The following is a 24,638-nucleotide window of genomic DNA, read 5'->3' as shown; positions in this document are numbered from 1 at the left end:
GTCGCCTCACTGAGTATGGCATTTCTCTAAAGGACACCTACAGTAAAATCACAGATGAAGAACTTGACAACCTAGTGAGATCAATCAAAGCTAAAAGTCCACACCTAGGCCATAGAATGATGAAGGGACACTTACAAGCCTTGGGTCATCGTGTGCAATGGACAAGAGTTTGGGATTCCATGCATCGAGTGGACTCTGCTGGAATACTTGCAAGAATTACACAATTGAGATGTGTAGTCAGAAGGACTTATTCCATCAAGGGCCCTCTTCATGTTGTTCACGTAGACACAAACCATAAGCTGATAAGGTATGTCATGCGTGTCAAGCCATTGATGTAATGCTACTGATAAAAGTATATGTGACCCTTTCTGTGAAAATATCACATATTGTGATCACATTACGTGAAGTCATTATTTGTGAGTTTGTGTTTTCTAATTCTATTTAAATTCTTTGAAAATGTATGAAGGAATATAAGTAATGCCCAAGATTTTTTTGATATTTTTAATCCTTAAAAATGATTTATTATACATGCACCATAGCTCTTTGATAGAAGTCAGTTCGAGAAACACAGATCTTGAAATCCTTGCTGTCATCTACCCTTCTTGCCAACAAACGCAATACATCATCTGGACTATAAAAACAGGAAAAAAAAGATTAGTAAAGAATTCTGATGTCTCAGGGTTGTTAAAATGTAATAAATAAACTGTACCATTTCATGTCTGGGCCTTGGTTTTGCTGTACTGGTGTGCCACACGGAGGACTACTCTCATAATCCAGTGTCTGTAATATACTGAGTATATACCCAATGGTTAGATTGACTTCTTATAACATTTACAACAGGTTATAACACTTATAATACTTAAAACATGTTTTTAATACATAACATTATTAAATGTCTGTAAATGAAATAACTTTTCAAATCATTAAAAATTACCTATCTCCACAAACGCTTGCATGCATGGGCAACTCTGTCTGTGAAAATGTGTCTAAACAAATGGGACACTGTCCCTCATCCTATAATGGCAAAAGGACAACTGATTAAGTATTATACAATAAAATCCCAATTAAAACACAATTGGTTATTTCCAAACTCCAATCAAGTTATTTGTTTAATTTGTCACTTTAAATACTTTGGTCACCAATATTTTGCAAGATCTAAACAAGCACTCGCTGTTTCAGTTTTTTTTAACTTTACAATTTACTAAACATTTAGAACTGAATCAGAATGTTTTTTGTATTGACTTCTAACATTTGTGTATAGTTTGAAAACTATAAAAATAGGGCATTCTCAACCAGTGTTATTTACCTCTTGCAAAATGGTCTTTATGTACCAATGAGAGACAGTATAATTACAATCAATTAATCAAAAGTGCTTGACAATAAGGCACTACAAAGAAAATACCATACATTACCATTTTACTAACTGCACCGGTCCTTATGCACTTAAATTAAAAGCAAATGTATTCTCAAATATTTTGAATATATTAAAAACAGCATTTTCATTTAGCTCACCTCAAAACTTGTGGTGGGTGTAGGAGAACAAGTTTGTATTGAAGTGGTGGGTGTAGGTGTAGAAGCTGGGGCTGTAGGGGTAAGTGCTCTGGTAATCTCACCAACTACTTTTACATCATCATCTTCAGTAGTCTGAAATGACAAAACGAGATATATTCTGCCTAAAAGAAAACTTAACTGAAAAATGTTATAATAAATTCTACTAAAAAATGTCATTGTGTAAACAACATACCTCATCATTAGCTGACTGTGTGCAGCCACCACAAGATTTAACATGCAAGTACAAAACTGGTAGTGGCATTGTGGTTTTACAAGTACGACACTCAACCTTTGGCATCTTCGCAAACTCTTCTGCTGAGAATGGCAGTGGATCAAGACATAACTCTTCTTGAAGAGGGACCATATACAGTGCTGTTCTTCCAGCGGTGGTAGCCATTTTGAGAAGGCTGCCTGTATAACCCTCTGAGTCTGGAGGGACAACAGTAAGCTTTCTTCTTCCATTCCCACCTGACAATTTAAAAACACATTAACAAATCCAGCAATAAAAGGTCTTTACTATATAATTGGGCTTTATACTGTAGCTAAAAACGAAGTGCTTTTATAAAAAAAAAAAACTTACAACACAGTGCAAAAAACAGTGCTTCCCATATTCTATTAACACTTCCCTGTGTACTATTATTAAAAAAGGATGTAGCCTGGGATTTAAGGTTAGAATGCCAGGGGAAATGTTCAATTAATAACTACCTATGGAAATTACTTACACTACAGTATACTCTACTCAGATATTCATGTTTGTGTCTGTTCTGGTTGACAGTACAGCATACCTGGTGCCTTATAAAGTAACCACCCTCCAGTAAGTGACTTCATCTTTGGAAATTCAGCTTCAAGGAGCTTGCATAACTGAAATAAACATGAAACAGAACAAGGGTTCTCAAACAACCATACAAAGTAAAAACTAAATCTTTATCACATTGAAAATTTTACATGCATTTGTTTGTCATTTTTATACATACTAATTCACATTTTGCTATGTTTAAGCAAATTATGTTCATTCATCTCAGCATGTTTTGAAAGTGGAATATTACTTTGAAGCAGTTAATTATATATTATTCGCAGGGTGATAAAGAAATAATCCTGCTCTAATCAGATGGCACAAACTAACAAATTAGATTGTACTATAAAATGAACTTACATCCGAATGGTTCACATTGGATGAAATTGTAATCACCCGTTTTCCTAGTCCGGCCTGGAGTAGTTCAAGCTCTTCAGAAGGTGTGGGTGAGGTGTCAGTGTTGCTGCTCATTAAATATATGGAAACAGCAAATGGTTTCCAAGGTGTGGCTTTCACATGTATTTGTGGATTTGGAGTTTTCTTCTTTGCTTTTTTAAACATCCCAGGAAAAGATCTACAAATAATAAAACAATGTTAATTATAATATTAAACATTCAAAAGACAATTGTTAAGATAATTAGATGTGGATGCGGCAATATCTGGCCATATCCTGCTCTATTCGAGGCTGAGAAATAGCAGGAGGCTGCTGTCGTTGTTGTGGCTGCTGCTGCTGACCCTGAGCTGACTGAATCTGACCAAGGCTTTGGGTCAGAAGACCTATTAAATTCTGTGCAGCTGTACAGACATCTGAATATTCTCTCTGTTAAATATGTCATGACAACATCATATAGGATTATCTGGATCAGGGGTTTTAAACTCAGTTCCTGGAGGGCAGCGGCTCTGCACAGTTGAGCTCAAACCCTAATCAAACACATCTGATTCAGCTAATCAAGATCTTCAGGATTTCTAGAAACCTCCAAACAGGTGTGGGTTGGAGCTGGTTTGAGCTAAACTGTGCAGAGCTGTGGCCCTCCAGGAATTGAGTTTCACACAACTGATCTAGAATAAGTGCATTAACAATGTATCATATTAACATCACAGCTTTTAAACATAGTCTATATGGATGTGACCTACTGTATATAAATCAACTTGTTCGGAATCAGAAAGAGGTTTATTTCAAATTATGTTTGCACATACAAGGGATTTGTTTTGTATTATTTGTTTTCAATTTACAGTATATTTTGAGAGACACCTTTGGCATCGTTTATAGTCCATAATACAACTAGGACGTGGAGAATAATAATTATTATTTATTAATTATAAAACAACGTGAAAGGTGTGCATATTGAGAGAAATGTAACTTTACAGCCGCCGACACACTTAACGTTGCGTCGGCGATTAGCTAATCGCCACATTAACCGCATTAATTGATCTCTAACTTACTTAACTTGAGCAAACGCGTTGATACACATAGTTACATATAGTTATCGGTCTATCTAGCGAACTTGAAGAAAGCGATCAATAATACATACCTGTGATCCATCACCCGCATGTCTCTGCTCAGCCATTTCGATCGATCCACTCACTCGGTCTGGGGCTCGCGCTGATGACGTAACGAGAAGGACGCGCCTTCGTCCCTTGTACACACCCCAACCTCTTGACCCCTCCCCCACGTCAAATCAGGGACACAAAGCGAGGCGCAAAGAAAAAAGAAGCGCAAAGGAAAGCTTGCGCCGCAGAGGCACGGATGACTGAAACGCGGATTTAAAGGAGCGGCGCAAAGGGAAATATGTGTTGCAAAGTCAATGCTGCTGAAGTTTTACTTTGCTAAACTTTATTTTTTCTCTCAGTGGTTAACTTTTCTTTTGCTATTTTTTTTTTTACTTGCAAAAAAGCATTTTTTTTCTCAATACTCTATTTTTTTTTGCAAAACATATTTTTTGTTTGCAAAACATTGTTTTATTTTGCAGATCTATATGGCCCTATTTTGACTCCATATGCTGAACTCCCTGCTGGGTCTGAGCAGCAGAATGAAGGAATGATTGAAAATATGGCTGTATGAAATGAAGGGCAAAGTCTTAAGAGGAGAGAGAGAGATGTGTCATGCCGCCTCTTACGGATGTGACATCCGCCGTCAAAGCAGACTCTTTAAAGCAAACCACATCTGACTGCTAATGTAGTCAGTGTTGACATCTGCCATGAGCAACGGGGGCAAAGCGCAAAATGTTTTCTCCAGGGCTGGGCTGGGATGGCATGGTGGAGACGGGAAACGTTAAAGTGAACTGCTGGTAAAAAAAAAAAAAAAAACACAAGAAGTGGTATGTTTATTAATACGTTTTTCTCCCTAAACGCTGGTGTGTGAACCTCAGCAATCACGTTTTGAAATGTATATCATCTTCCACAAAAATGTAATGTATATTGAATAGTCTTCAAATATTGATGATTATTATCATTGTGATAGTTTTTTTTTTTAACCTTCTGGTGCTGGTGTGAATTTTTTTGAATGCTTTTGTACACAGACTTAAACTTTGTCTCCTTATATATTGTGACGAGTCGGCTGCCTCCCCTCTGTCCATCATCACCACCCCGTCCCGTATTCGCCGCCCTTCACCAGGCTCCCGACGGGAGTGGGTGTGTGAGAGAGGAGGGGCGCTGAACACCTAGGGCTGGCGGCGTGTCATGAGGCGCACCTGATGTGAATAGAGCCTCATTACCGCCGCTGTTTAAACGCCGAGCACGCCTCTCCTCGGGAGACCGGTCTCTTCCACGTGCATGCACGCTGGTGTCCTCGTGGGTCCTGGAAGGGTGCGTCGAGGAGGACTGCCGCACCCGTCAGGCGGCTGACGGGCCAGGATGCCGGGCCGTCGAGTCCCCCAGAAGCGCCGGTGGCCCAGGAGATGGAAGGAGCCGCGCAAGAGATGCCGCCGCCACTCGCTCCCGGCCCCGAGAGGGGAGCGCGTGCGGCCACCGGACTCCGCCCCTTCCCTGGACCCTTCCCTTCTGAACACTATCTTCCTGCACAAGCCCCGCAGCACAACGAGGACACCAGATTCCCTGTTTATTTGGACACTTTTCCCCTTGGACACTTTATTTTACCTTTTTTATTGTTTAATAAAAACCTCTCCGAGGCTTGACGCCACACCCACCGTGTCTGCCGTTTGCTCCTCCCGCCACAATATATATATATATATATATATATATATACACTCACCTAAAGGATTATTAGGAGCACCATACTAATACTGTGTTTGACCCCCTTTCGCCTTCAGAACTTCCTTAATTCTACGTGGCATTGATTCAACAAGGTGCTGAAAGCATTCTTTAGAAATGTTGGCCCATATTGATAGGATAGCATCTTGCAGTTGATGGAGATTTGTGGGATGCACATCCAGGGCACGAAGCTCCGTTCCACCACATCCCAAAGATGCTCTATTGGGTTGAGATCTGGTGACTGTGGGGGCCATTTTAGTACAGTGAACTCATTGTCATGTTCAAGAAACCAATTTGAAATGATTCGAGCTTTGTGATATGGTGCATTATCCTGCTGGAAGTAGCCATCAGAGGATGGGTACATGGTGGTCATAAAGGGATGGACATGGTCAGAAACAATGCTCAGGTAGGCCGTGGCATTTAAACGATGCCCAATTGGCACTAAGGGGCCTAAAGTGTGCCAAGAAAACATCCCCCACACCATTACACCACCACCACCAGCCTGCACAGTGGTAACAAGGCATGATGGATCCATGTTCTCATTCTGTTTACGCCAAATTCTGACTCTACCATCTGAATGTCTCAACAGAAATCGAGACTCATCAGACCAGGCAACATTTTTCCAGTCTTCAACCGTCCAATTTTGGTGAGCTCGTGCACATTGTAGCCTCTTTTTCCTATTTGTTGAGATGAGTGGTACCCGGTGGGGTCTTCTGCTGTTGTAGCCCATCCGCCTCAAGGTTGTGCGTGTTCACAAATGCTTTGCTGCATACCTCGGTTGTAACGAGTGGTTATTTCAGTCAAAGTTGCTCTTCTATCAGCTTGAATCAGTCGGCCCATTCTCCTCTGACCTCTAGCATCAACAAGGCATTTTCGCCCACATGACTGCCGCATACTGGATGTTTTTCCCTTTTCACACCATTCTTTGTAAACCCTAGAAATGGTTGTGCGTGAAAATCCCAGTAACTGAGCAGATTGTGAAATACTCAGACCGGCCCTTCTGGCACCAACAACCATGCCACGCTCAAAATTGCTTAAATCACCTTTCTTTCCCATTCTGACATTCAGTTTGGAGTTCAGGAGATTGTCTTGACCAGGACCACACCCCTAATTGCATTGAAGCAACTGCCATGTGATTGGTTGATTAGATAATTGCATTAATGAGAAATTGAACAGGTGTTCCTAATAATCCTTTAGGTGAGTGTGTATGTATATATATATATATATATATATATATATATATATGGGCACAGTACTAAATGTTTCCACTAGATGAAATTTGCTTCCCATTCATTTTCATTTTTTTGGTTAAAAATGACTGAACAGTACCACAGGGTTAACTAATCAGAATATAATGTAGAAAATATGTTACTGACCCAAGACCCAAGACACACACATATACAGTGGGTACAGAAAGTATTCAGACCCCCTTAAATTTTTCACTCTTTGTTATATTGCAGCCATTTGCTAAAATCATTTAAGTTCATTTTTTTTCCTCATTAATGTACACACAACACCCCATATTGACAGAAAAACACAGAATTTTTGCAGATTTATTAAAACTGAAAAACTGAAATATCACATGGTCCTAAGTATTCAGACCCTTTCCTGTGACACTCATATATTTAACTCTGCTGTCCATTTCTTCGGATCATCCTTGAGATGGTTCTACACCTTCATTTGAGTCCAGCTGTGTTTGATTATACTGACTGGACTTGATTAGGAAAGCTACACACCTGTCTATATAAGACCTTACAGCTCACAGTGCATGTCAGAGCAAATGAGAATCATGAGGTCAAAGAAACTGCCTGAAGAGCTCAGAGACAGAATTGTGGCAAGGCACAGATCTGGCCAATGTTACAAAAAAAATTCTGCTGTACTTAAGGTTCCTAAGAGCACAGTGGCCTCCATAATCCTTAAATGGATGACGTTTGGGACGACCAGAACCCTTCTTAGAGCTGGCCGTCCGGCCAAACTGAGCTATAGGGGGAGAAGAGCCTTGGTGAGAGAGGTAAAGAAGAACCCAAAGATCACTGTGGCTGACCTCCACAAGTCGGGGCTTTATGGCAGAGTGGCCCGACGGAAGCCTCTCCACAGTGCAAGACACAAAAAAACACCTGAAGGACCACAAGATGGTGAGAAATAAGATTCTCTGGTCTGATGAGACCAAGATAGAACTTTTTGGCCTTAATTCTAAGCGGTATGTGTGGAGAAAACCAGGCACTGCTCATCACCTGTCCAATACAGTCCCAAAAGTGAAGCATGGTGGTGGCCTCATCATGCTGTGGGGGTGTTTTTCAGCTGCAGGGACAGGACGACTGGTTGCAATCGAGGGAAAGATGAATGCGGCCAAGTACAGGGATATCCTGGACGAAAACCTTCTCCAGAGTGCTCAGGACCTCAGACTGGGCCGAAGGTTTACCTTCCCACAAGACAATGACCCCAAGCACACAGCTAAAATAACGAAGGAGTGGCTTCACAACAACTCCGTGACTGTTCTTGAATGACCCAGCCAGAGCCCTGACTTAAACCCAATTGAGCAATGGAGAGACCTAAAAATAGTTGTCCACCAACGTTTACCATCCAAACTGACAGAACTGGAAAGGATCTGCAAGGAGGAATGGCAGATGATCCCCAAATCCAGGTGTGAAAAACTTGTTGCATCTTTCCCAAAAAGACTCATGGCTGTATTAGATCAAAAGGGTGCATCTACTAAATACTGAGCAAAGGGTCTGAATACTTAGGACCATGTGATATTTCAGTTTTTCTTTTTTAATAAATCTGAAAAAATGTCAACAATTCTGTGTTTTTCTGTCAATATGGGGTGCTGTGTGTACATTAATGAGGAAAAAAATGAACTTAAATGATTTTAGCAAATGGCTGCAATATAACAAAGAGTGAAAAATTTAAGGGGGTCTGAATACTTTCCGTACCCACTGTATATGTATGTGTATATACAGTATATATATATATATATATATATATATATATATATATATATATATATATATATATATATGTGTGGCATATATATATATATGGCTCTCTCCTCTCCACCTGTAGCTGGTGTGTGGTGAGCGCACTGGCGCCGTTGTAGTGTGGCTGCCGTCGCATCATCCAAGTGGATGCTGCACACTGGTGATGGTTGAGGAGATACCCCCCCACCATGATTGTAAAGTGCTTTGGGTGTACAGCAATACACAATAAACAAAGAATGGCGAGATCTGTAATTTTCATTGTAGTTTTCACTGTAATTTTCATTGTCAACTGTAAGAGACAGAATATTTAAAAAAAATCCAGAAAATCACATTGTATGATTTTTGAATAATTAATTTCCATTTTATTGCATGAAATAAGTATTTGATCACCTACCAACCAGCAAGAATTCTGGCTCTCACAGAACTGTTAGTTTGTCTTTAAGAAGCCCTCCTATCCTCCACTCATTATGTATATTAATTGCACCTGTTTGAACTTGTTACCTGTATAAAAGACCCCTGTTCACACACTCAATCAATCAGACTCCAACCTCTAAGCTATCTAAGGGCACTAGGGACAAAATTGTAGACCTGCACAAGGCTGGGATGGGCTACAGGACTGTAGGCAAACAGCTTGGTGAGAAGGCAACAACTGTTGGCGCAATTATTAGAAAATGGAAGAAATTCAAGATGACTGTCAATCTCCCTCGCACTGGGGCTCCATGCAAGATCTCGCCTTGTGGAGTATCAATGATCCTGAGAAAGGTGAGGGATTAGCCTAGAACTACACGGGAGGACCTGGTCAATGACAGGAAGAGAGCTGGGACCACAGTCTCAACGGTTACCATTAGTAACACAGTACACCGTCATGGATTAAAATCCTGCAGGAGGCATGGGAGAAGGTCATGTGGTCAGATGAGACCAAAATATAACTTTTTGGTATAAACTCCACTCGCCGTGTTTGGAGGAAGAATAAGGATGAGTACAATCCAAAGAACACCATCCCAACCGTGAAGCATGGGGGTGGAAATATCATGCTTTGGGGGTGCTTTTCTGCAAAGGGGACAGGACGACTGCACCGTATTGAGGGGAGGATGGATGGGGCCATGTATCGCAAGATTTTGGGCAACAACCTCCTTCCCTCAGTAAGAGCATTGAAGATGGGTTGTGGCTGGGTCTTCCAGCATGACAATGACCCCAAACACACAGCAAGGGCAACTAAGGAGTGGCTCCGTAAGAAGCATTTCAAGATCCTGGAGTGGCCTAGCCAGCCTCCAGACCTGAACCCAATAGAAAATCTATGGAGGGAGCTGAAACTCCATGTTGCCCAGCGACAGCCCCAAAACCTGAAAGATCTGGAGAAGACCTGTATGGAGCAGTGGGCCAAAATCCCTGCTGCAGTGTGTGCAAACCTGGTCAAGAACTACAGGAAACGTCTGACCTCTGTAATTATAAACAAAGGTTTCTGTACCAAATACTAAGTTCTATTTTTCTATTGTATGAAATACTTCTTTCATGCAATAAAATGGAAATTAATTATTCAAAAATCATACAATGTGATTTTCTGGATTTTTTTAAATATTCTGTCTCTCACAGTTGAGGTGTACCTACGATGAAAATTACAGATCTCTCCATTCTTTGTAAGTGGGAAAACTTGAAAAATCGACAGTGTATCAAATACTTATTTGCCCCACTGTATGTGTGCAATTTTATAATTGTACCTTGGTTCTCTTTAATATGTATTGGTGCATCTAAGTGATAGAATTTCTGAAACCATTTATATAAACAGCCAGCTTCCATCCACATATAGTGACAAGATGAATTATTGACTTTGGTTTGGCAAAATGATAAATATCAGATCTTCAGGAAGGAGTGTGTCATTTTAACCACAGTGCAGAAAAGTCGATAAAAGATCAACCCAGGGAAGGTCTTCCTGTTTCCTTTGTACACGATTGGCTGTGTAAACAGTGAAGCATATAGAGATGACATTTCCCGAGTCTGTTGTTATCTGTGAACCCAGCACAGGCCTTGAATCTTCTGTGAGGATTTCGGCTGCCCATTACAGCTTGCTAGCTGTTACTCACACACTGAGTCAGAGCCTGAAAGGTCCTGCCTTCCCTCCGTAACGTGCATAGATACCGACTCACTCTGCTGAGGCTGACCTTCCTGCACCACCAAATGAATTCGTTCCCAGCGTTTATTCATTTGATTCTATTTAAAAGTCAGCTGACATACAAAAGCATATGAAGTATCAGAATAAAACGCCCTAAAATGAAAGGAGCACCATCAGTGGGAGTCTTCCATTTGAATTCTGACCAGTCTGCCGAACCGATCCATTAACATGCACTAAACACGCAGAAGACTGATGTGCTCTAAGTGAACTCCGTGTTCTTTACACGTGGGTCCGGCGGGAGAGGTCTTGCCCCAGTGCTTGGCTCTGCCAGACTTGACTAGCTGCTTGCTCCAGAGATGATAAGGTTATATTAAGCGGAGGATGCTGTCTGTCTCTTTGACAGCCCTCATTGTCGTCCTCAAAACCCCTGTCACCCGACTCTCAACTGAAGACTCTGTGTGTGTTCTGTGGTCTGTCAGAATTTGATATGGCAATGCCGAATGCTGCTGTGTCAGGAATTGATGTCCATTAATATGAATAATTAATGGATTTATAAATAAACTTATATATATGAACTTAGTCTACATAGAATCCATTGTTGTTTGCACTTAGTGTAAATAGCATCTCTCACTATTTGCATTTAGTGTAAATAGCTTCTATCGATAAGAAAATATGCTATTTTCACTTAAAGTAAATAGCATCTAATCGCTATTTACACTTAGTGCAAATAGCCACTGCCTAAAATATATAATTTACTTTTATCAAAGATTTATAGCAGTATCATCTTCGTCCCTTATTAAAGAAGTCAATGACTGTTCGGTCTCTTCCAAAGAACACCATGAGAGGAGTGTCATTAACTGTGTAGACACACTAAACATTTACTATCTTACTTGCTAATCACACACAATCCAGTTTTCCAAGCACTAAATGTGCTTAAATAGCTTTGTGCTGTGTGTATTTGCGTCGACTCATTGTCAGTTGCCAAAAGTGCATCCTTTCTTCCCTTGTGAATCAAAATACACTTACTTATTAGGGAAATAATATAATTTAAAAGAACATACTTGAGTGCGATCTGAATGTAACTCAGGTTTTATTAAATTAATTACTGTGCGTTAACTGTTGTTTGGCTAACATCAAATGACATGCTTCAGGAAGTTATCCATCAACACGCTAAGGCAAAAAAAAAAAAATGTGTTAAACGCTGGTGATTTTTGACTTGTCACAATCCATCTTCTGAATCCGTTATTATAGCCATCCTGACATCTTTTGATGGCGCTAGAGACTCAGGACTTCCCTGAAAATGTCACAACCTGCTTGAAGCTTTGCTGCTGACAGTCCCCTCAAATGGCCTGAGCTGTTCTCTTATCTCTACAGCACAGTCCTGCTGTCAGTCTTTTTTTTTTTTTTTTTTTTTTTTTACACTATGGAGTGAACAGCCTTCAGTTAAATCTTTGAACTTCGCATAGAGAGCCTGTCACTTCCTGTGCTATATGAGTGAATGCATCTGTTACACAATTAAGTAGAGCGTATATCTAAATAAAAACGGTTTAGTCTGACTGCTAATCCACCAGTACGATCTCAATACAGTATAATTGTACAGTGTAATTTCAAAGAATTTCACATTGCTATGGGCCAGCAATAGTATGGGCATCAAATGTGAATCACTGATAATAAAGACACCGCAAAGCTGAAAGCAGCTGAAAGGAATTAAAGACTGGATAATGACCCATGGATTATCGTGCGTGAAGAGAGAATATACTATTCAGGAAGTTGCTGCAGTCCCTCTCGCTTATTCAGGCTCCTATTATGAGCTGAGAAAGAGTTCCAATGTGATGTATTCTGGGTTTTAACACAGCTTTCTTCAGTCACTGGAATTCGGACTCATTCCCCGTGTCTCTAAGACAGGAACATTGACCCAGAACCATTAATAATGCATGAAGAGTAAGACAATCCATGCGAGTTGAAGGAGTGCAGGATAAGGTCTAAACACCTTGTCAAAAACTCCATATTCTATGGGGCTTTACACTTGTAGGCTACTGTTCCTGCCTTAAAGGGATAGTTCACCCAGAATTCTGTCATCATTTTCTCACCCTCATGTCATTTTTCCCCATGAAATACCAAAGGAGAGGGGCTAAAAGGGACTGTCGTTCCTTTAACACACTAAAGACTGTTTTTGTCCTCTTTGATTGTCAAAGGCACTTTACCCTTTAGCATGGTCTGGTGGTAACTATACATCTTTATGAATGTAAAATAAATAAATAAATAATAATCCTTTGCAACAGGGGGCAAAAAAAAAGTTAAATCAACTAAAAATAAATAAAATAAAATCAGAGCTCAGATATATTACTCTGAGGAAGGTTTTCAGCTGAAGAAGGCATAAGCTTCCTGGTCTTTTTCAACAGATGCATCAAATGATGCGGAGATGATGCATCGAGTAGTAGCCTTATTCTTGAGGGTTACATAATGTATATAGCTGTCTTAGATTCAAACAAGGTATCTTAGCACATCTATGATGCCTTAAAATTTACACCAAGATAGTCAGGTCAGAACAGAGCTTTAGTACAATCTCAAGGGATATGAATATCATCTTGGTTCATAATCAAACCCTCTATATGGCATTGTCACAGGTTAATATATAGCATTAATATTGTGTAGAGACAGAGTCCACTGAGGTAGCATAAAGTCCACTGAGGACAAAGCATAATAACTTAAACCTGGGATTATGTATCTCAATCAGGAAAACCTAAAATAATACAACAAGCAACATAGCAGAATTATGGAATTCCAATTGCTCTTCCTCCACTGCCTGCAGCCAACAAGCAATTTGTGTGTTTTTGCCAAAATAAATATCTGATTTACGGTGGTTTTCTACAAAACCCATTAATAAGCTCCCTTATAAGTGTTTGTCTCTTTCAGGGGCAGTGCACACATTGTGAATGGGGCACATATGACTGACCCAGATAACCGTATGGATATTACAGCAGCTGGTGTTACTGCCCTGCCTTCAGCTTTCACTGATTTCGCTGACAGATTTAGATTGGATTCAGTGTAGACTTTCCTCCAGACCAATTTAACAAACCAGGATCACTTGTATTACATTTCAGTTCATTTATATGTATTGATTTATTCATCTGTAGCTTTTATTACTGAGGAAACACATCCTGCATTTTGACATTTGTTCATGGGTGAATCTACATCTTGGATCACTATTGAATTTTGTTTTGATTTTGCAAATAATAATAATAATAATAATGTTAATATCACATTGTTTCAGCATCTTACTTTTTGTAACACATCTTCGTTTTCAGCATTGATTTATAAGTATTGTGATTACCTTTTTACAAATATTTTACATTATTTTGCATTGTTTCAACTATTTTGCATTATTTTGCATTTTCAACTTATTTAAAACATATTTCAATGTTGGTCACATGCTGGCTGATTTCAGAATGTTGGTAAACCACAGGCATATTTGCCGTAAAACTTGTTAACTTATTAAAGGATTACGCCATCCCAAAATGAAAATTTTGTCATTAATCACTTACCCCCATGTCCTTCCAAACCCGTAAAAAGCTTTATTCATCTCGGAACACAATATAAGGTATTTTGGATGAAAACCGGGAGGTTTGTGACTGTCCCATTGACTGCCAAGTAACTCTCACTGTCAAGGCCCAGTAAAGTATGAAAAGCATCATCAGAATAGTCCATCTGCCATCAGTGGTTCAATCTGAATTTTATGAAGCGACGAGAACACTTTTTGTACGCAAAGAAAATAAAAATAATGACAATTTCTGTCTCTCCGTGTCAATGTAGCGCCATTTTGGAGAATATCCGCTGAACACAAACTGTGTACGCTCTTCTGTGACAGCTGCAAAACAAGGATATGTTTTCTACATGTATTTACGCTTTGATTTGAATGAAAATAGTGAATCCTTGTGTTACTTTTCATTACTAAAGTGTTTGTTCAACAAGCTGACAGAAGTCGATCCATTTCTTTGTTGAAACATTTTAATGACGAAGTATAATTGTTGTCATTGTAAATATACATTTTTCCATGGCCACGGTGGAGAAGATTGTGGGTCACATTCAGCAGACAGACACAAGCAAATGATATGTTTGTATTTATTTCAACAAATGACAACTAAAAGTAAATCCCTGGAAGCTTGAACAGTTTTGTAGCATTTTATAAGGCTGGTTTAATGTAGTAAAACAGTGAAGCTAAGACATGCAGATGAGGCCAGAACATTAATGGAACTTGTTTAATTACACATTAAAGTTTCCAATCCTTTAGAACATCGTAATGAAGAAAATGGTTATGCATTAATACAGTATTTATAGTTCATATTTTGGGTTCATCAGTTTTTCTGCAGATATTATGCTTTATTAATAAGGTGTGTACAGAATGTGGTCTTTTAATAGCACAGTGCCAGTACATTAAGCATTCTTTATATGAGATGAAATGCTTCACGTGTAAATAAACGTTCACATTTTGGGCTTATGTGCGTATCTGCACATAGTATATTCTTTACAATATTGTCTTTATCACTGTCTTGGTACATTAAATCACATGAAGCATTATTTGTGTTGAGCATTTTAAAGTCCCTGTTCAAGTACTGCTAATTCACAAGCCGAGTGAGAGTCATACTCGCCAAGGTGATGTTAATTATTAAACCAAACGAAATCAAAGCTTTCAAAAACAGGCAGCAATATGATTATTTTATTGCGTGACAGGCTGTGGGTTTAATCGCTGACATTATTAATAGATTTACTATCCGGTATCTTGTCATGTCCACGACCTGCAAAGCAGTTTCTCAGAACTCAACGCGGCGTGACGTCAGCTTCAAATTCTCTATGACAGGGGTGCCCAATCCTGCTCCTGGCGATCGACTGTCCTTCAAAGTTCAGCTCCAACTCTAATCAAACACACCTGAAGCAACTAATTAAGGTCTTCAGGATCGCTTGAATATTAAAAGCAGGTGTGTTTGATTAGAGTTGGAGCTGAACTTTGCAGGACAGTCGATCGCCAGGAGCAGGATTGGGCACCCCTGCTCTATGAGATCAATTCAATTAAGTTATAAGCAGCTCTTAAGACAACAGTGTCATTATCCAACTCAATTCAGGTAAATGTTGATTCTTTTCAGTTCAATAAAAGTGTCAATGTTGCAAATTGAATCAATTATAAAACCAATTAAATTTAGCTATAACGCAGTTCTACAGAAGACAATAGTACTATTATAGTTTATTCAGCTCACTTTGGTCCAGTTTATTCAATTTAGATAAAGTGTAAATGCTAATTTCTTCAAATAAAAAAATAATTCAATTCACCTATATGAAGCTCTACAAAAGACAACAGTGTCATTATTCAACTCAATTCAGTTAAATGTTATTTCAGTTCAGTTCAATAAAAGTGCCAATATTGCAAATATCATCAATTATGAAACAAATTCAATTTAGTTATAAAGCAACTCTACAGAAGACAATAGTATCATTATTCAGCTCAATTTAGTTCTGTGTTCAATCATTTCAGATGAATAACAGTGTCATTGCTGCAAATTGAACAATTATGAAATTAATTAAATTCAGCTAAGCAGTTCTAAAGGCAACAGTGTCATTAATCAGCTCAGTTTAGTGAAGTGTTTATTCAGTTCAGTTTAATAACAACATCAATGTTGTACATTTCATCAATTATGATATAACTTCAAAGGCAGCTCTACAGAAGACAATAACCATTTAGCTTAATTCAGTTCAAGTTTTGATCTAATTTGAGTCAAATTAATCATATTTCAGAATATTACTGAAGAGTCTTTTGAACAATGTACCAAAATTCAAATTGATTAAATTTTTTTAAAATCAATCAATCAATCAATCAAGAAAGAAAATCCATGTACAGTATAAATGACTGGACTGGTATTGGTATTGAGTTATGGAAATATCCATTTTGTGCTGAAATACCATTTGCCACATGCAGCAGAGGCGTTTGGCAAATTCATCACAAAATCTTTCAATGAAACATTGATAATAAAAGGCACAAAAACAGCAATGCATTTGAAATCAGAGATACTGTTTGTCCAGATTTCTCTTCAGTTTAGTGTTGCTTTCGTCAACGAAAATTATGACTAAATATCGTCGTCAACGAACCTTTATCACGTGACGAAAAAGAGACGAGACGCAATGTGTGTGCAATATGTGTACATGTTGCTTACTGAAGGCCCTGACTGAAACCCCACGGTATGCCACTGCTACTAGGTACTTATACTATATTGACTGGGTTAAATAGAATTGCATTACTAAAAAGAGACTAAAATGCTCAGACTTTAGTTGACTGAAACTTGACTAGACTAAAAAGAGTATGAACATGACAAAAACTAATAAAAACTAAAATGACAGCTTCACACAACAACTAGATTAAAACTAAAATTAAAACAGGCCGCCAAAAACAACACTACTTCAGATGATTTGAAATATGTTTTGTTGACAACTCCCTTCACTATTTGTGCTAATCGACCTCTACAGAAAAGTTCAGTGAGATGGTAGACGTGATAGATACTTGAAATGACTCCTTGCCAGAGGCAATCATTCCGATCTTAATCTCCACTTCAAGAGATTTTACCCCTGAAGATTAGATGCTATACCACATTGAGCCCATCACAGCTCCGCTTCACCTGCAGAGGACAATCGCAGAGGAAAAAGGAACTCCGGTGCCCGTTTTAGTCTTCATGTTAATCAAATGGATGAGACATCAGTGAATACCAGCCCACAGTGGACAGATGTCTTTGCTCCATTCCTCCTCATTCCCTCAGCCAAAATTCTATTTGCAAGTAAATTGGTGTAAGATTAATTAAATAGCTTATCATTTGCCTGTCCCAACATTCGAGGGGGAACGGGAAAGACTCTGAAGAGGCCTTAAACCCAGTAGACTTGGGTTAGAGGAGTTTTCTCAGCAGTGCTGTAAAATGACAGGGATTTAGAGAGTATCCTTCACAAAGTACTCTCTTCTTATGGGAACATTTCAACTCAAACATTCCTCTGTCCCTCTTAAGGGACTTCTTCTGCTGTGGATTAGAAAACTTTTTTTCCCACTCCTTGTTTCAGAACTTCTAGATTTTGTAAAATGAGGCTGTGAAGTGATCAGCAATTTGTTAGGATCAGTGTAATCATATTAGAATAGATAGAAATTCATATAATATATGATGCAGGCTTCATAGAGTTTCTATGTAAAAAAACTAAAAAAAAAAAAAACGTTGTATGCAATCTACTACAACCCAAATTCCGGAAATGTTGGGATTTTTTTTTATTTTTTTTATTTGAATAAAATGAAAACTAAAAGATTTTCAAATCACATGAGCCAATATTTTATTCAATAGAACATAGACAACATAACAAATGTTTAAACTGATACCTGATCAAATTTGAAGTTCAAATTTGATGTCTCAAAATAGTTGGGAAGGGGGCATGTTCACCATGGTGTAGCACCTCCTCTTCTTTTCAAAACAGTTTGAAGACATCTGAGCATCGAGGTTATGAGTTTCTGGAGTTTTGGTGTTCAAATTTGGTCCCATTCTTGCCTGATAAAGGTTTCCAGATGCTGAAGAGTTTGTGGTCTTCTTTGACGTATTTTTCATTTAATGATGCGTCAAATGTTCTAGACTGCAGGCAGGCCAATTCAGCACACGAACTATTCTACTATGAAGACATGCTGTTGTAATAGCTGCAGTATGTGGTTTTGCATTGTCCTGCTGAAATACACAAGCCCTTCACTGAAATAGACGTCGTCTGGAGGGGAGCATATGTTGCTCTAAAACCTTAATAGACCTTTCAGCATTCATAGTGCCTTCCAAATCATGCAAGCTGCCCATAGCATATGCACTTATGCACCCCCATACCATCAGAGATGCTGGCTTTTGAACTGAACGCTGATAACACACTGGAAGGTCTCCCTACTCTTTAGCCTGGAGTATATGGCGTCTGTGATTTCCAACAAGACTGTCAAATTTGGACTCATCTGACCATAGAACACTTTTCCACTTTGAAACAGTCCATTTTAAAAGAGCATTGGCCTACAAGACACGACGGCGCTTCTGGACCATGTTCACATATGGTTTTCTTTTTGCATGATATAGCTTTAAGTGGCATCTGCAGATGGCACGGCGGATTGTGTTTTCCGACTGGTTTCTGGAAGTATTCCTGGGCCCATTTAGTAATGTCAATGACAGAATCATGCCAATGAGTGATGCAGTGTCGTCTGAGGGCCTGAAGACCATATGCATCCAATAAAGGTATTTGGCCTTGTCCCTTATGCACAGAGATTTCTCCAGTTTCTCTGAATCTTTTGATGATACTATGCACTATAGATGATGAGATTTGCAAAGCCTTTGCAATTTGACATTGTGGAATGTTGTTTTTAATGTATTCAACAATCTTTTTTTATGCACTCTTTCACAGATTGGAGAGCCTCTGCCCATCTTTACTTCTGAGAGACTCTGCCTCTCTAAGACATCCCTTGTATAGCTAATCATGTTCAAAATGTCTTGATTTTTCAGCCCTTTGTAGCCCTGTGCCAAATTTTGAGACCTGCAGCTTTGAAATTAGCTCATTTAGTAGATAAAAGTGTAAAATTTCTCAGTTAAAACATTTATGTTCTCCATGTTCTATTTTGAATACAAAATTGGTGCATGTGATTTGAAATTCTTTTAATTTTCTTTTTTTTTCAAATTAAAAAACGTCCCAACATTTCTGGAATTCAGGATGCAATACTTTTACTTAATTACATTTGCATGGGAAAATAAACAGACATGCTTTTTCTAAGCTGATTAACTAATCAAACTGTGAGCCAATTTTAATTCAATTTATTTTGTCTAAAACAGTTTAAATGTAATTGACCTCAGCATGTGTTAAAACTTCTCACAAATAAGTTATATATTGCTTGACCTAAATCAAAAACAGGTGACAATCAGTCTCTTAACATTAATAATTATATAGTTAAATGTCAAACAAAAAACAGCTGCTGAGTAATTTAAATTGAATAATTTTTAGATTTTAGCATTCATAGTGTAATGTATGTAATGAAAGCATTTAACAATTATTGTGTCTTAGACAGTCTAGACAAGTTTGCATCAAGGTATCTTCTGTATCTTGATTTCATAAGTCTATTTATAAACCTTTCCTTTGTGATTAAATACAATTTAATATGTAATATTTTTCTCTTTCACTTAAAGTTCCTGTAAAGTCAATTCTGAGAATTGTTTGTAAACACATAATAAATGTTAGAAATGCATTGCTGAAACATGTTACAAAGACTGTGAACTATGTAGTAGTTAATTGTGGAGTTAGACCGTTAAACAGTTTTTCACCATTTTCATGATCAGGATTTTTTGAGCGGGGCTAAATCAGGACTCGATGATGCCACCGAGCACGGCCCTTTCCCGACACTAGACAAGTGTTCGACTTGAAGCAGCACTGACTGTAGTGATAGAATGTATTTGTATTTAACAATACTAACACTAACCACTAGGTGTCAGTAGTGTTATACTTACCGGCAGAGTTGGTAGATTAGGAAGGAGAAATGAATCTGTGTGGCTGCTGCTCCATGTCCCGTCCTGGAAAATAAAATAAAAAACAGTTTGTTACAAAACTGTTTCTTTACTGAATCAAGAAACATTACATGGTACCAGGAGTGGTGATGATCACCGACAACCAGAGTCGTCATGGGAAGTGTTAAACCGCTTGACGCTGTGAACTGGACTGGGAATATTGATTGTGAATGGAGAACGTTTAAACAAAGATTCACCCTGTACCTGCAAGCAGTGGGCCTTGATGAAGCCTCGGATGCACGTAAGATTGCACTTCTTCTTACCGTCGTGGGACAAACGTCGAGGTGTTTAACACGCTCGTGATTGAACGGGCTGAAGATAAAGGCAAATACGACGTGGTAATTGAGAAGTTTGATTCACACTGCTCGCCGAAAAAGAATGAGACTTTTGAAAGGTATGTTTTTCGTACTCGTCTGCAGCAACAGGGAAATACTTTTGACAGTTTCTTAATGGATTTAAAGTTGAAAGCAAGAACATGCAATTTCGGACTGTTGCGAGACTCTATGATTCGTGACCAAATTGTGTTTGGCATCAACAATAAAAAAGTGAGGGAGAGGCTCTTGAGAGAGACTGAGCTTACCTTGAATGAAGCGGTGCGGATATGTCATGCCAGTGAGATAGCTCTTCAGCATGCCAAAACATTTTATGAAAGCGCAAAGACGAGTGGAAGTGACCGTTCAGCTGTAGCTGCAGTAACAGAGAAGATGCGGAGAAGCGGAATGAGTAAAGTGAAACAGCAAAAGGAGAAGGAACTGTTTAACTGTGAGAGATGTGGCAGAAGACACCCACCAAAGCAGTGTCAATCTTACGGCAAGGTCTGTGCTAAATCTGGACATAATCATTTTGCAAAGCAATGCTTTTCCAAGGGCAGACAGCGTCAAAAGGACCATGTACATGCAGTGGAGGAAACAGATCTCACTGACACATTCTTTGTTGAAATGGTGGAGCAGGCTGATTCCAGTCAGGAAGGAACAGAACAGTTTGATGTGAATAGTGTTGCACATGACAAGTGGATGACTGCTCTGGAAATAAATGGAGTAATTGTGTCACTCAAGCAAGACACAGGAGCAAAAGTCAATCTGATTTCAGAGCATGATGTCAGAGCAATAAAAATCAAGCCACGAATAAGTCAGAAAACAGTGCTACTCAAAGCCTATAATGGACAAAACATCCCAACAAAAGGAACATGCAGACTCAAGGTAAAAATTAGAAAAAGTACATCACCTCGTGTTCGTGGTTGTTCCAGGTGGACATGATTCTGTGTCGGGAGACAAGGCATGTGAAGACCTAGATCTGGTGAAAAGAGTATACATAATAAATAACAGAGAACAGAGAACAGTATGGGAAATATAGTGAAGCAGTTTCCTGACGTCTTTGAAGGATTTGGAGTATTACCCTTCACCTACAAAATACAGTTGAAAAAAGACGCACAGCCAGTAGTCCATGCCCTAAGACGGGTTCCAGCACCTCTTAGTGAAAAACTGAGACAAGAGTTGGAAAGAATGACATCAATGGGAGTCATAGAAAAAGTGGAAGAGTCTACAGAGTGGGTCAATTCGATGGTGTGCGTGAAAAAAGCAAATGGTGGTCTACGTGTGTGTATGGATCCAAAGGATTTAAATGCCAACATTCAAAGAGAACATTATCAAATCCCGACATGAGAAGAAATCATAAGTGAGATGGCAGGAGCCAAGTTTTTTACGAAGCTGGATGCATCTCAGGGATTTTGGCAGCCGAAGCTACATAAGGACAGCACACGGTATTGCACATTTAACACACCCTTTGGCCAATACTCCTTTTTGAGGATGCCGTTCGGAATTTCCTCAGCTCCCGAAGTATTCCACAGAGCCATGGAACACATAATTGAGGGCATCGAGGGTGTGCGTGTGTATGTGGATGATATTGTATTGTGGGGATCCACAATAGAACAGCACAACAAAAGGCTCATGGATGTCCTACAGCGATTACAAAAGTATGGGCTGAAATTGAATAAGGACAAATGCCAGTTTGGAGATAAGGAAATAATGTTTCTAGGAGACAAGCTGTCAGAAGGGGGTGTGGAACCAGATAAGAGTAAAGTACAGGCAATACTCAAAATGCCCAAACCCACAGACAGAAAGGCTATACTAAGGGTGATGGGGATGATCAATTTCGTCGGAAAGTTCATACCAAACTTGTCTTCAAAAACAGCGTGCTTGAGAGAACTGTTGCGTGACAAAGGCGAGTTCAAGTGGACAGCTGATCATGAACAAGAATGGGGACGGTTGAAAACTCTCCTCACCTCAGAGCCTGTTCTGACATTCTTTGACCCGTCAAAAAGAACAAAGATATCGACAGATGCATCCAAAGATGGACTGGGTGCAGTTTTATTGCAGGCGGAGGGAGACAGTTGGAGACCAGTTGCATATGAGTGTCGATACGAACAGATAGAAAAAGAATGCTTGGGCTTGGTGTATGGAGTGGAAAGATTCCATAGCTATGTGTACGGGTTACCGACATTTGTGGCAAAGACTGATCACAAACCATTAATAGCTATCATCAAAAAGAACCTGAATCAAATGTCTCCAAGAATTCAGCGATTGATGATGCGACTGCAGCGGTATGACATGAAGTCTGAAGTCATATTATTGGACGCGCTTTAAGCCAGAAATGCATCTTTATGGATTACATAGGCTAATGAAAGTGTTTTTAATTTTTTATTTGAATTATTTTGTTGTAAAGTAGTAATTTATAGCATTCAATAGATATGTTTATAATGTCAGTGAGGCAAGTATTTGAGTTTCGGGTCCGGTTTTTGTGAAGTGTTCCTGCTCAAGATCAAGACACTGTTTGTTTTATTTATTTTAAAAAGCAAAACATTTTGTTGATATTGTGAGTGCACACAAAATAAAACTATTTGCAGCTTCGAATGATGTATACTCTTACCTTTATGAGGATAAATTACGGCGTAATTTACTTTTCCACTTTTATTAAGAAAAAAAAAAAGATCTCGCTAGCGCCTCCATGTCCTTCAAAGCGCGCTTCTGCTTCCACTTGTAGCGCAGGAAAACGATTTTATATTTATCACACATTTACCTTAATGAAGTCTTAAATCGTGTTTGTTTGAGAAGGCTAAACTGATCAAACATATGCTCAACTCACTGTCTGGCGCTGGCTGTTTGGTATAAAGAAAAAAAAAAATACAACTTGAATTTAACAAACATAACATGTTCCAATCATGATTCTAAATTAACTTAATAAAGAAACAAAACGAAATATAACCACTTTGCCATTAAGAACCAAAACTTAACTTTTTAAATGCTGCAACAGCAGCTGCGTAAAGGGGAAGAGAGAGAGAGAGAGAGAAAAAAGACACAGGCTCGGGTTGGACTCGGGAGGAGAATTCTGATAAGCTGTTGGACAAGGGCCGGGCCAGTACAGGGCTCTATATTCGTTCCCTTGTTTCAATTAAAAGTTCCCCCTTGGCTCGGCGGGCCCCCAATCTGCCCGGGCCCATATGCACCTGCTTACCTTGCATGCCCAGACGCTACGCCACTGCCCCCAGTGTTTGAGAGCTGAGAATACTGCTTATTTTTTAAATATTGTGATAGCTTATTTTATTTACTTGTCGGGTTTTTTTAGCATTAAAATTTGGCTGGGTGCTTAATAACTTTTTTCTGTGGTGTGACAAACTCAGAATACACATTTAATATTGACTTTACACGGACTTCAAAGGAATAATTCACTCACCCTCAGGACATCCAAGAAGATGAATTTGTTTCTTCATTGGAACAGATTTGGAGAAATTTGCAATGAAACTTTGCAGTGAATCCTTTGCATATTTAAACATTTTTTTTAATACAGACAACACCAATTTTAAACTCAATTCACATGCATTCGCGAAAAATAAAAATGCTGTATAATGCATGCCAGGCCAGTAGTTGGTAATGTTACTTTGTAAAAACTCTACACGCTTGTGCGCATAACCATACACTGAATGTGCTTTTTTTTTTTCATGTCCCCAAAACATTGCTGTAGTGTAAAATAACGACAGAAATGCATTATTATTATTATTATTTATTTTTTTTTCCGGTTTTGTGGTGCCATCCCTGAATCAGGAGAGAAATATGCACAGATGAAGGACCATTTATAAGCAAAAGAAGTTGTAAACAAATATGTCGTTTTGATGTTAAAGGACAACAGGGGACTTTATCCAGGTGGTCCATTGTTGAGCAAGTTATATAATGCTAAATTTATCCAAATATGTTCCCTTGAATAAATAAACTCTTCTACATCTTCGATGGCCTAAGGGTGAGTTAATTTTCAATTAATTTCAAAAAGCTTTCAATTGATATCTTTGAAGATATTGCACAAATACACACCATTAACCAATTTGATCTAGAGGTCTATGTAGAAACTTTGTATAA

At 38.8% G+C, this 24,638-nt stretch overlaps 1 protein-coding gene across 2 annotated transcripts; it reads right to left on the bottom strand.

The window, feature by feature from the left end:
- Nucleotides 1-494: 494 nt before the first annotated feature.
- LOC306851705 (uncharacterized protein) lies at nt 495-3,937 on the bottom strand. Of its 2 annotated transcripts, none has more exons than XM_079388141.1 (8): nt 3,877-3,937; nt 2,705-2,918; nt 2,337-2,412; nt 1,745-2,019; nt 1,513-1,644; nt 935-1,014; nt 710-790; nt 495-631 (listed from the first exon to the last, which is right to left on the bottom strand). In XM_079388141.1, the coding sequence occupies exons 1-8, from the start codon at nt 3,894-3,896 to the stop codon at nt 523-525; spliced, it is 987 nt and encodes a 328-aa protein (XP_079244267.1). In that variant the 5' UTR covers nt 3,897-3,937; the 3' UTR covers nt 495-522. The 2 variants fall into 2 exon arrangements, with proteins under 2 accessions (XP_079244267.1, XP_079244268.1); XM_079388142.1 differs by having other exon boundaries at nt 504-631; nt 2,705-3,244; nt 3,374-3,937.
- Between the last annotated feature and the right edge of the window lie 20,701 nt (nt 3,938-24,638).

Source organism: Barbus barbus (assembly GCF_936440315.1).
Source record: "Barbus barbus genome assembly, chromosome: 31".
NCBI lineage: Eukaryota > Metazoa > Chordata > Actinopteri > Cypriniformes > Cyprinidae > Barbus > Barbus barbus.
The sequence above is the reverse complement of the archived record's forward strand: the minus strand, read 5'-3'. Positions and strand labels throughout refer to the sequence as shown.